General features: G+C 47.1%; 1 protein-coding gene across 1 annotated transcript in view; it reads right to left on the reverse strand.

Moving 5' to 3' along the window:
• LOC109302344 (immunoglobulin superfamily member 2-like) overlaps positions 1-13,447 on the reverse strand; it is a 34,813-nt gene that overhangs the window by 5,735 nt on the left and 15,631 nt on the right. Inside the window, exons 5-8 of the mRNA XM_019523904.1 lie at positions 11,611-11,991; positions 10,171-10,560; positions 2,146-2,559; positions 630-1,025 (exon numbers count right to left, since the gene is read on the reverse strand). Of these exons, the coding sequence (XP_019379449.1) occupies positions 630-1,025; positions 2,146-2,559; positions 10,171-10,560; positions 11,611-11,991 (1,581 nt within the window). The remainder of the gene's footprint in view (positions 1-629; positions 1,026-2,145; positions 2,560-10,170; positions 10,561-11,610; positions 11,992-13,447) is intronic.

The raw sequence follows: 13,447 nt of genomic DNA on the forward strand, positions 1-13,447 counted from the left end.
AGGACCTGAACCTGTTCAGCCTCCAAAAGAGAAGGCTGAGGGGGGATCTTGTGGCCTGTTATAAACTAGTCAGGGGGGATCAGCAGGCATTGGGGGAGTCACTGTTCCCCCGAGCACCGCCAGGAGTGACCAGGAATAACGGTCACAAGCTGGCAGAGGGTAGGTTTAGGTTAGATATCAGGAGGTGCTACTTCACGGTCAGGGCGGCTAGGGTCTGGAACCAACTTCCAAGAGAGGTGGTGCAGGCTCCTACCCTGGGGGTTTTTAAGAGGAGGTTAGATGAACACCTTGCTGGGGTCATTTGACCCCAGTACTCTTTCCTGCCATGGCAGGGGGTCAGACTAAATGATCTGCTGAGGTCCCTTCTGACCCTAGAAACTATGAAACTATATTAACATACTTTACTCCCTGCTGGTGCATCCTGAAGGCACCTAGCCAAGCTCTGCAAGTGCTCCCTTGTCTTGGCCTTGAGGCACCCCCAATACGACAGTCCTGGGTCTCCAGTTGTAGCCTGCCAGTGCACCTCCACCCTGACTACACAAGAACCCCTAAGAGATGTGGCAGGTATGTGCTTGAGATGAGTAGTATCATAGGCAGGAGACCTGGATGTGGTGCAATACAAGCATTACCTGGAGAAAGTGCTGTCAGACTTGTGTACCCTGATAGCTCCGAGGCCTGCTGAACCCAAGCTCCATTGCTGTTCTTGTACACCCATTCTTCCACCTGGCAGTAGTACACACCACTGTCACTCAGCTCCACATTCCTCATCACGAGACTGAAGTCACCAGAGGATGGGCGGAGAAACTGCAGCCTCCCTGCCATATTCTTCTGGACAATGTCCACCATGCCTTTGTGATGCACCTTCACAAGGGGCTTTCTCCCAGAGTGCTTGGACTTGTAAAACCAGACAACAGACAAGAGAGATGCTTGTTCGTCTGAGCTCTGCACAATGCAGTTCATGGTCACATCCTCATTTTCTATAGATGAGATGGTGTGGTTTGTTTTTTCAACATGCAGTTTATTTTCTGTTGCAGGAAGCAAAGAGAAAAGGTCGTCAAGGGGAGATTGCATTCCAACATTACAGAAGGAGCAGAAAGGCTTGTTCTGGAGTGCTGAAAGGTTGATATGAGTTTCCATGCAGTTTGTGGGAGATTTGGGTGGCCTGCTAAAGGGCCCCTTCCGGTAAGTGGAATTAAATTATTTTCCAGGGTTACAGGAATTCATGTGACCTGCTAGTGCGCAATGTGCCCTATTAGGGCTCAATCTACCTCATGCTCTGCTCTCACCTCCAGCCCCCATCTGCTGACTTTGGAAGGGAACCACTACACCACAAATGCTGGGAATAGAGAACATGTCAGCCTTTGCCAAAGGCCTCTTCTCCTTCCCCCACCCCAAGCTGTGCTAAGCATCAGGTCTTTGCAGCTATGAATCCAACCCTTGCTTCCTGTGGTTGTACATGCACTGATAATAGAAAACAAATGCTTACAGAAAAAAAGCCTAAGAACTTAGCATCTTAAAGGTTCACCATTCCCAAGGAGTTGTCATGCAAAGAGAAGAAATTAGGGTGATATGGAAACAGAACCAAAAAATTGGTAGAATAGGTAGACTGAAGGGTGGGAGGAGATACAACATAATTACAGTAAGACTAAAGGAAGTAACATGCAGGGGATGTGTGGTAGGGCATAGGCTTGTATACATATTATGTGAAGGTTAAGGGGCAATTTTGCTTTATTAGAGAATGTGATGATTGGGGCAAGAAGCTTTTGTGATGTCCAGACTGTTTTACAATTTAGAAAACTTTGTGATGATAATAAGTGGCTGTTCACAAGGGGTGGGAAAGAATTTCTCCTCCACTGGTTTGACTGCCTACGTAGCCAAGAGCACTGACTGTATAATGGAGGTTGTGAAAGGACAGAGGCCATGCTTTCAAGGCATTAGGTGTCAGCTGATGTTGGGGACAAGATGCTGGGTTTGGCTGATCAGATCTGATTTGATCAACCCTACTAAGTAATATTTTTCCTTTTAGAGGTTCACAGCCATCCCATCTCCTGCCTTGGATGAGATCCCTTGCAAACTTGCATATACCTCCCAGCTCCCTACAAGGAAGACAGCTGCTTTAAGCCCTTTCTGGGTCAGTCCATTTACCTGAAAGCTTGAATTCCAGTGTGGTCTTCTCTGATTCCTTCTCTCCGAATTTGTACCAGCCACTACCAGCCAGCCAGAGCCACTCCTCCACGACACAGTAATACCTGCCATGGTCACCGTGATTCACAGACAGAATATGTAGCTTGAATAGGTCATTAGAGACCCTCTCACTGTAGAATCTGGATTTCTGCAGTGGAGAGCTGAACTCTGTCCCATAGTCAACAATGTTGCTGAGGTTTGTCCTCATGATCCGGAGTGGGGCTGCATCTGCTGGAGGAGGTTGTAGGAAGTACCAGGCAACTGTTAACTGAGAATCCCTCTGCGTCTGTGATAGGACTCTGCATTCGATTTCTGCAGCTGTGCTTCCAGAGATCTCTAGGGATTTTTTCTGTGTGTCTAGTTTTAGCTTGCTTTCTAAATCAAGAAGCAAAGAATACTTAATATAACAGCTATCAGTATCAGGGCACCAGTAGGAAAGGGGTACATTTACTGAAACCATGTCTTAAGAAATCAGCACTGAGGTGATAAGTCTCAGTCTAAGGAACTCCAGGCCCAAATTATAATCTGTCTTCTTAACTGCACTGTTTACAACATTTCTGTCATTTAAGCAAACCTATGAACACACCTTTTCTACCAATCCCCCAGAAGCACCTGCACAACAAACCAACCTGGCCAGCCCTACCACCACTATGTTGAAGTGTGCACATCTAAGTACCAGGAACCAGTCCTAAATTGGAAATTCTCAGTGCAGACTCGCCCACTAGATCATTTCTAAAGAAATGCACCAGTGAGAACCAGGGAGAAGTCTGAGATGGAAAGTCACCCAACCAAGCTTCCTTCCCATGCAGGATTGTTCCAGTTCTGAGGTATTTCTAGTATTTTGCCCAGTTTAGGTTTAAACTGATCTCAAATGATGGGGCTGCCACACTTTCTCTTTCAGACCTCCTACAAACATTTTCTGCTGATATTCAGCCCCGTATCTGTTAGGTTATACCCCAATGCAGCATGCTAAATAATGGATCACCTTCCCTGGTACTTACCTATTTTACATAATGGTAGGTGGTGCTGGCTTTTCCAGTGGCACTGCTGGGCCTGAGACTAATGCCAAGAATACACAGTGGAGGTATGTGGCCAAGAAATGGATTCCAGTGGGGCTCTCCTTTCAGTTAGCAACATTGGATTGGAAAGACCCCCTTATGCCTCTGATTCCAGTCCCCTGCATTCATAGGCAGCCACTTACTCCCATATTTCCCCAAACTGCTACTTCTAAACAAAATTGCCACTTCAAACCCTCACACACAACCACAAGGCCAGAAACATTAAGAACCCCCTTGGTTAGAGCAGGGAGAAGATGCCAGAAGCAAGGGTTTGACTTCAGGGTTATGGCAGGCAGTGGCACTGAGCAGAGAAGAGCTGGGAAAGCAGTTTGGGAGGGTGATAGGAGAGCTGAGGTGCACTGGCCATGTTCCCAGCTCAATCCCTGTCCTGCAGGCAGAGGACATTTTTGTCTCCTGCATTTTTCACCACCAGACTTACACCGGCATTAAAAACAGAAGCACAGCTTCGGAAACGGTGAATAATGATGGCCTTATTTTGCATGCAAAACTAAAGAGCCTATGTGGGTTTCAGTAACATTTCCTGCTTCGTCCGTCTGCCTTGGTTATTAACTAGAAGTCTTGCAATGTGTTTCCAAATGTCCCCGGCCATTATACCTGGTAATTGTTCAATTAAGCACTGAATGACTAATGCCAACACAAGAAAAATCCTAATCCTTCCTTCGGTTCTGCATTCATCTCCCCTGGAATGATACTGTCACTTATCTGGCTAATGTGGTCTCTTTACAGGGCTTAGTTTTGATTTCACATCCCCTGTTCCTGATTCAATTTCTTGTGGGAAAGCAATACAAAACATACAAACACACATTGTCTCCTACCCACACCTCCCAGCCCCAATGCACAAACCCTGCTTTCCAAGAAACTGCTTATATTGGATGGTGAGATTCACTGTCTAAGCAGGGAGACCGCTTCTCTGGAGCCTTTTCTCTTTCCTTTCTCTTTCTTTTCAAGCTCTAGTTCATCACCTTGCACAGCAGAGGCTAAGGATGCAGAGAAACTAGCAAAACAGACACTGAACACAAGGGTGGGTTGTGCTGAGGGCTCCTGTGTCTTGTTGAGGGTGGCTCGGAGGAGGCAGCAAGAGGGAATGAATCACCCAGATAGATGGTTCTTATATCCTGCCCTAGAATCCCTTACTCTTGCATTTAAGTAAGGCAGCTCTACTTTGCTGACTACTGTAGCTGAGAGGGCTGTGCCATGCTGCTAAGCATACAGAGAACTGGGAACAGAAATTAGCTCTGGAGTCTTTAATACCAATCACACTGGTCTAGAGAAGATCAGGAAGGTGAGAAGAGACTGCCTATCTACTATAAATTAAGTACTTGACATTATGGACAAAGCGAGGTACTCAAATTGGTACCTCACAGTACCTATTCTCTCCCCATTTGTCCTGAAAAAACATTCTCTTCTCCCTGCCTTCCCTACCTCCCTGTCTCCTGTTCTCTCTCTCTCTTTACCCCCCCTTTCCACATCTTAAATCTCACTAGAGATGTTTGCACATTGCTCCCAAATTGAAAAAACAATCAAAATGCCTTGATGCTAGGATCCACCTCATAAAACATTTCAGGGAGGGTGGGCTAGATTGGGTATGTTCTACAGCCCTGATCTTCACTCAGCAAGAGAACAACAGTAGGATTTGCAGCCAAATGCAACAAGAGGCATAATAAGGCTGTGGATAGGCATGCAAGGACAGATAGCACTTGGAGTTTACACCTTTTTTTAGTTTTTCACCTCTTAAAAAGTATTGCCCATCAGGTCTGGCTCCAGACACAGCCAGCAATCTTAAGAGTAAACAGATTAACTTACCATAACTGGAAACAGATTCAGCCCCTGAACATAGCCCCTAAGCGAAACTGAAGTGTTGCCTGGCTTTAGACCCCTTGGATAAACGGCTTACCAGATCAAGGAGTCTGATTCTATGATTTGGAGGTTGACACAGACCCTACCTCTGCCTGACCAAAAGGGAAGGAAAGTAGAATTAAAGGTGTAAGAAAAACAACCATTAAAAAAAAAACAGATGACCCATGAGAAGCAGATGACCTTTCCCTAAGCTTAAAGATAGCCTTTTGCTGACAGTAAGCAAACTATGTACCTTTTGCTGACAGTAACCAAAACTGTTAACTGCAAAACTGGTCTCAAGCAGCCTAAACTTGTTCTGCATATCTTGCAACTTTGTAACGGCAAGCAGAAGAACCTGAATGTGCGCGCAACAATGTAACGGTTAATGTATAAATGCCAAGCTGTAAACTCAGTTCAGGGGAACTCTCTGTCTTTGTGACACTGAGTGACCCCTCTGCAGAACAATAAACTCACATGCTGACACTCCCTCGTTCTGTGCTGAATTGATCGCAGCTAGGAACAAGCCCAGAGATGGGACATGGCCAGTGCTCTTCGGTGTATGAGCACACCCTTCGGTGTATGGGTGCTACGCAGTAGCTGACCTTTTTCCCCGACAAAATCATGAATTGTTCTCCCCCTTCCCCACTCCCTCCACCACACACAGACATTTTAATTGGGATAGGATGCAACTGATCTCTAGCCTCAGAACAGAAGGGAAAACCTGCTTTGGGAAGTTAGGAACCAAATCGCAACAGCTCCAGGAATCAGCAAGGCCAGTGCCAACAGCATGGAAGCCCCCAGGTGTGCCAGGTGGCTCTGTAGGGGATACTCTCCTTCTCCCAAAATAGTCACCTTAGATGTGGAGGAGCAGCAATGATCTGCTGTAGGTACACTTTCTGGACCACAGGCTGGCCCAAAAAACTCCCCCAAAAGACCTTGACTGCTTTCAGTCAGTAAAGAGATGAGGGACATTAATCCCAGGCTTCATTACCCAAGTTAGATTACCTGTTGTGCTCCCCTCATTATGCTTCCCTCCTCTAATTTCAAAGGGTATTACTATTTTTCATTTCTGTTCCCAAATGGTGGCATTTGTAACCCACTGGTCAGTGTGTTGTGTCCCTTGGGCATCACAGAAGATCTAGACTGACTAGAAGTTTCCATTTCAATTCAATTTAATCAATAGAGGCTCATGCGCTAGCTTTAGACATCCTCAAATTCCCCAGGATTGGCCAAGAGAATAGCTATCCCACAAGGGTGGGCTTATCCAAGACTCACATTCCTGGTTGGCTCTAGACACTCAGGACAATCACCTTGATGGCAACCACCATGCATTACAACTGTGCACTAACGAAGAGCTGTTGTGTTGCATCCCAGGGCAAATGGCAGTCAGAGAGTGGGAACTGTAGTATACAGTTTGCAAAGCACTTGAAGATTTTTGGAGGCAGACAACTATAGGAACATCAGTCAGGTTTTCAGACAGAGCCAAGAAAATGCCTCTTTCACTCTGATGGGTTGAGTCAGGCTAGCTTGCAAGATGGCCCTTATGGAGCACAAGAAAAGTCCAAGAAAACTGGGACTTTCCCACAAAAGTTGTGCTGAGTTGCAAGCTCTAGCCAACAGATACATCCCACTTTAGAGTGGTCAGTGTGGTAGCCTCCCTCAACTCACAGGAGCAAAAACATTCCTGTGTTTAGGCTTAGGCTCAAAGGGAGCTGCTGTTAAATTCTGATGAGAGAAATTGCTGGTGCAGCCCCTGTAAACATCACCTCAATAGGATGCAGAGTGCTTTGCTACCAGTGCTTGCCACTCATGGCTGCACTGCTGAAAATCAGTTACCATAAAAAGCAGACAGGCTGCTTCCCTTTCTCTTTAGTGCATAAAGATATGAAAGGGAAAACAGAACCAATTTCAATGTAATTAATTAAGCAAAATCTCCCATTGCCTGTCTTGCTTTGAACCCTGCCTGCTGACAATGTGCTTTTTGCTCTCTGACAAGCCTGGAAACAGCTGGAGCATGCAAAAGAACCCAAGTGTTTCAAATTACATGAAAACACACACGTGCGCATGCGTGTGTAGGCATGCCCACATGCAAAGATGTAGCAAATACCACTATTGTTACCTTAGGACCACAGGCTCCTTCTATGCTGCCTCTGCACAGAAACAACCCACTGTGCACAGCTTTGGCAAATGGCATGAATGAGTTTCTCCTTTCTCTTCCCCAGGACAATATGGTGTGGTGCACTGTAGGTATTACCCAGTGTGGCAAACTAAGTTGCTGAACTGTCAGAGATGTCTGAACTAGGAATGATCTATTCTATGCACTTGTTGTCTTCCTGTAACAGGGTCCCACTCCAGGGGTGGCAGTGAGGTCCCTGGAGCCCCCTCAATCCTTATTAACTTCACTCCCTTTGGGCAATCTCCCCTTCCCCTCATCTGCCATGGCATGCTGTATTTCTCTTTTAGAAACAGGGAGCTTGCTCTCACACTCATGAACACAGGCATCTGTGCTCATTACCTTAAGGGGTAATGAAGTGGGTTCTGTCCTCCCCAATACCCATGCCCATGCCTATGCCTCACAGATGTCACACACACTAAACACATAACCACCCCTACAGGCTATGGGCTCCTGGCTTTGTTCATCCTTACACCAGCCCCTCTCTGCGCTATGGGCACTCTGGCTCCCTTGTTCTCTGGCCATGGCCCTCCTGCCCTTTGGTCCTTCCCCTTAGACCCTGGTCCCTCTCCCAGGTGAGTTGAGATCTATGGGCTCTCCAGCCCCACCAGTCTCCAGCTGTCGCCATTCTTGGCCTTCAGTCCCTCCTGAGCCCTGGCCCAGCTCTTAGGCCAGTGAGGCCTATGGGCACCCTGGCCCTGCCTGCTTCATGGGCCCTCTGACCCTCTGCTTTCTTTCCAAGCCTCTGGCCCCTGCTGTCTCTCTGAGCCCTCTGGCCATTCTCTCCCTGAGTCAGTTGGGACCTCTGTACCTCTCTTTAGTCCCCTCCACAAACCACCAGCTGCCCCCCAGCCCTCAGGCTGCATGCTGGCTGTCCCACTGGGCCTACAGCTGAGCTCCCAGCCCTAAGGCTGCATAACACAGACGTGTGGTGTGAGCCAGGGTCACTCTCTCAGTGGCCTGATCAGAAACTCCTTTCCTGTCAGCTACCTGGATGAGACTGCCTGCCTACCTCAGGCCCTGGGCCTATATATACCTCAAGCCCCACCCCTTTCTGGTCATGTGTCTACCCTGATGGCTGCCAATGCTGTTTCAAGAGCTCTCTTTCCTCTGAAAGTGACTGGCATGCTAACTGCACTGTCACATTTCCCCTTCCTGCCAAGGCATGACTGTAGTTCACGCTGCAGTTCCTAGAGGTTTACTATAGAGTAATCTACTTCTCTTGTGCTTATGTTCCTTTCCATAGGTGCATGAATGACATGTGCCCCCGGCGGCTGGGGGGGGTACAGCATCAGCAGGAGCGTGGCAGCGGTAAGCAGGGAGCTCCCGCAGATGCCACTGGCGCTGTTGGAGGTGGGGGGGGTAGTGAGTGCCGACCAGGGATCGGCAGCCACCCACAGATGCCACCAGCAGTGTCGACGGTGGCCAATGGCAATCACGAACTGCCCACAGATGCCGCTGGTGGTGTTGGCAGCAGGTGGTGAGTGGTGACCTCCTGCCTTTTTGTAGGGGGTGCACCACCACACTCAGGGGGTGCATGTGTACCTGCCCAGGTGGGATTGGCAGCTGCCAAATCAATCCCTCCAGTCCCCTGGGCAGTTTTGTGGCTCCTCCAGAAGTATTGCAGTGACCAGGAATGACTGTGGTATCTCAAGGGTCATTAAGGTCTTTGGCTTCTTGCTCCTGTGACTAGGGTGCCCCAACAAAAGCAACATACCAGTCCACTGATGTTTTTCCTGCCATTTTACATCACACATTTCCACATTACATAGAAACACCTGGATGCCTATCTTGCTGGGATCATTTGACCCCAGCTGACTTCCTGCCCCTTGGGCGGGGGGGCTGGACCTGATGATCTCGTGAGGTCCCTTCCAGCACTAACAGCTATGAAATCCGTGAAATCTAATTCACTGCTCAGTGTCAACTCAATCCCCTTTGTGTTACTGCTTCCCAGGTTCTCCCACCCATTGAATACCTGTATTTCAGATGCAAAACATAGAGCCCCTTTGACAAAATCCAGGAAGAAAGGAAACACATGGAAATGGATCATTAGGGAAAAGGCCGGGGCAGGGAGGTTGAACTTGAGGGAAAATATTAAGCCTATTGCCTCAGCAAGCCTGGCACTTCAGAGCATGGAGAGAGTATGATTTCAGTTCACTGAATTGTAAAGGCAACAATTGAATGGAAAGATTTTATGTAAAAAAAAGCTAACATTTTCTTCCTTAGCAGAACCACTACTAGAAAATTCCTTCAGCAAGTGCAACATAGGCCTAGCTTTGGGGGTCACTTGCCTGGCTAGGTGTTCCTCTATGTTCTGCAGAGGTCAAGTCACTAACTGGTGTAAACTGCTGGAGCCTTACTGACTTCAGTAGAGTTACACTGGGCATGTCTACACATTCATTAGTGTGCTTTTGCTATTGCACATTAGGTTTAGTACATAGATGTAGGTTAAGGTGCATTAGGCTGCCCTAATGCACAACAACAACAAAAATGTCTTTTTAGTGATGCTTAATGTGGAGTAGACTTATTCCACTTCACATTAGTATAGTTGCACTGTTTTTGCCATGATACTTTAATGTGCAGTAGAATAAGATGCTGCATATTAAAGTGCACGTGTAGACATGCCCATTGACTTACAACAGCTGAAGGATTCACTTTATTGACAGCAGATCATTGTCAAAGTCCTGCCCACTTCTCAAAACCACCACTGGCCTCAAGTGTCCTGCTCTGGTAACAGTCTGAGCAGACAGGGTCAACAACTGAATGAGCCTGGAGTGAACCCTCCAGCTTTGCCTGGTTCAAGTCCCCTGACACAAGTGAGAGTGACTTTCCAACGGCCATTCCCTGTATTATCCCCTTTCAAACTGCTACTGAGAAAAAACATTTGCTGCAGCTCACCTGGTGGATTAACCTTTATTGCCACGGCGTTAGACATCACTGCAGCAGCTGGAAGTCCTGCTGGGAATGAGCTTTTCCTCCAGACTTCTGCATCACACCTGTACCTCCCCTCATCCTGCTCCATGGCACTGTGGATTACAAGCTGGAAAGAAGATGTAGATTTTGAGAGTTTGGTCTTCTTCTGTAAGTGCAGTGTGGTAGTTCCCCATTTGATGGCACCATCAGGCATGAGTTTGACTAGTTGCTGATAGCTGCCCTTCTCTGTGGTGGGAAGAAATTGCCAAGTGACAGATACGGGTGCTTTGTCAGCAACTGAGACGGTGCAGAAGAGTTCAAAATCTTGGGTCAATTTGATGTCTGCTGTTCGGGCTGTCAACACAGCAGTCAGATCTGTGAATGAGGAAGGCCATCATTGGTACCAGGTTGTCAGTACTCATGCCACTGAGGAACCAGTAGCTTTATCCCAATTCATGTTTCAAGGAGAAGTGTTGCCCATAATTCCCTGCCATTACTTGTCCCAGTCCTGCCCATGTGCCTCCAGGCTGACAATATGTACCTTAGGCTGTTCTGAAGCATACAAACCTTGCCCAGGCAATGCAGGCTTGATTAAAAGCAAACTCCATTCTGTCATTCCTGAACTTCTCAGTTCTGCTAATGCACCTCCCCTTTGACCTGCGCTATGCTATTCCAGTCCTGAATCTACACAAAAAACTCTGAAACGTGCCTAAACCCTGGCCTGCTGCTTTCCCAACCACTGCCCTGCACACACAGAGCTTTGATGATGACCCTTAATTCTGTTCTGCACACTCCAAAAATCAAGGTCCCTCACTCAGGACCCTAGTAGCACACCCCAGTACAAGCTGTTGTGCAATTTGAGTTCCACAAACAATGGTGCCAAAAGAAAAAATATCCTTATTTTGTGCTTCAAGAAGTTGTGGGACCATGGTGGAAGCTAAGAAAAAACTGGCAGTTCCATGGTACCTGGGATTAGACAGGGGCAGGCAATTATTTTGGGCGGAGGGCCGCTTACTGAGTTTTGGCAAGCCATCGAGGGCTGCATGACAGGCAGGCAGGGGCAGATAAATATTAATTTTCTAAATTTTTTAGGGGCCCCGCAGGCTGGATAGAATGGCCTGGCGGGCCGCATCCGGCCCATGGGGCCATGTTTTGCCCACCCCTGGATTAGGAGGACTCAAACAATCGCTAATTATTCCTCCCATGAAGAAAGCAGGATGCATTTCCTTTCTGGTACAGGTAGGGAAACTGAAGTATACAGCTCTTAAGTGATTTGCCTACAGTTGCACTGTGACTCAATGGCAGAGCCTGGAACACTCCCCAGAAATACTGCTTCACTGCATTGCATTTTCAAAAATAAACCACACTGCTTCAGCTAGGAGAGCATCCAACTGTAATGTAAGAAAAAGGGTTATACCAACTTACTCAGAGGATTAACCACTACAGAGGTTTCTTGGGCCTGTTTCCAGCTCCTGTCAGTATGCCACTCTGTCACTTCACATTTATAAGGTCCTCCATCACTGATGGCTAAAATCTTGTAGATGGCCAAGATGAATGTGGTAGGACCTTTCCTTTCTAGTCTGAGGTCCCCCTGAGCACTGTGCTCCTGGAAGGAGGGGCCCAGGCTCAGTTTGCCATCCTGGTCCATGCCAGCTACAAGTTCTGCCTGATCTCCACTCTTTCTCAGATGCCACCAGTTCACGGACAAAGGGTATTTCGCTCCGCTCACTTCACAGCGCAAGATCAAAGTGTCTCCTTCCCATATTTGCTTCGCATTGCTGAACACAGACACTTGCAGGTTGCTTTCTGTGAATGACAATTACTTCAGGTGAAAGGCCTTTTCCAAATGAGCCTGAAACATCCTTATGTTAAACAAAAAGACAAGCCAAATTGACACAGAAACAGTAGGGTATTGTCAGGAGATTTTGAACCACCTATTTATTACTTTGCAGAGCCCTTCTTCTAGTGTTCTTCCCAGTGCCATCATATCAGGCAATGCTTCGGTGGCTACAATATGGTCAACTGGCAGACCTGTCCCTCCACTCTGCCTGCTAGGTTGAGAAAGCTACATTCCTGGTTCCAGACCCTTGACAAGGAAACTTGAATTCTCCTCCCTTCTTCCCCCCTAGCATGGACACAGCTTCTATCAGCTTCTCCCAATGAACACAGGTTTTATTTAGAGTTTATGAAAAGTTTTATATTTTTTAGAGTTAATATAGCTAGAGGGAACCTGAAGCAAAGCAAATTGTCCATGCTCTGGCTTGCATCTACAGGATGTCACAACAAACACTACCCTTTGAGGAAAGAGCAGCCACCATTGAAAGTCATGTGCAAACTATGACAGAGGGTGAGGTGCCCATTAGGCAGGGAGCTGGAAAGGAGATATATGGAAAGGAGAGCAGAGGTGCAGGGGACCTAGGCTGAAAGAAAAGACAGGAATAATTTTCAGAGGTGCCAAAGGATATGAAGGAATAAAAGGGTTTTTTTTAGCATGACTGGATACTCACAGCAAGACTCATATTCACTTAGAGCAGCTGAGAAAAAAGGAGTATTACTGCTTCTATTTTACAGATGGGCAACTGAGTGACTTGCTCAAGTCCCCGTGCCAGAACCAGGAACAAGACCCAGATCTCTTGAGCCCCAGTCCTCATGCAGTCACAAGGTGTTTTCAGCCTTTGTTGTACTGGATAGAACAGCTTGCCATGGTAAAACAAGTCAAAGTATGTGTCCAAATTGAGCCAATTTGATATTAAAATTGTGACATTATTCTACAGGAATCACCCCAAACATAGCTGGAGGCTGGAAAGTTGGGCTACTACCACAGAGTATTATAAACATGTCTTTAGCAGGGGAGCTTGATAAATGCAAAAAGGAAAGTGCTCTGATGGAAACAGTTGTGATCGCACCAAAAGGAGGATTTCCCTCCTGCATGTCTGGGTAGTCTCCTCAAAAGGAGCCACAGGAGACAGAAAAGTCCTGTGCTTGCTGAAGAGAGAAACCCATCCATCTTGGACACCTGTGTGCTTGACCCTGCACAAATAGGTGTGAGGATACAGAGTTGGAGGTTTGTACTTTTCTTGCTGTTTACTGCAATAGACACATTAGTAGCATTATTGTACAAAGCACTTACAGGACACCCATAGCCTTTGGGGAAAAGCAGCATTGTGGGCTGGCCACTGGCAAGGCAGCTGGCAATATAGCAACAGACCTCAAGCCATGAATCATTTCATATTTCCCTGAGAAGAAAAGGCACTTTGTTTAA

This window comes from Gavialis gangeticus, unplaced genomic scaffold, assembly GCF_001723915.1.
Source record: "Gavialis gangeticus isolate Ggan-Ray unplaced genomic scaffold, GavGan_comp1, whole genome shotgun sequence".
Taxonomy (NCBI): domain Eukaryota; kingdom Metazoa; phylum Chordata; order Crocodylia; family Gavialidae; genus Gavialis; species Gavialis gangeticus.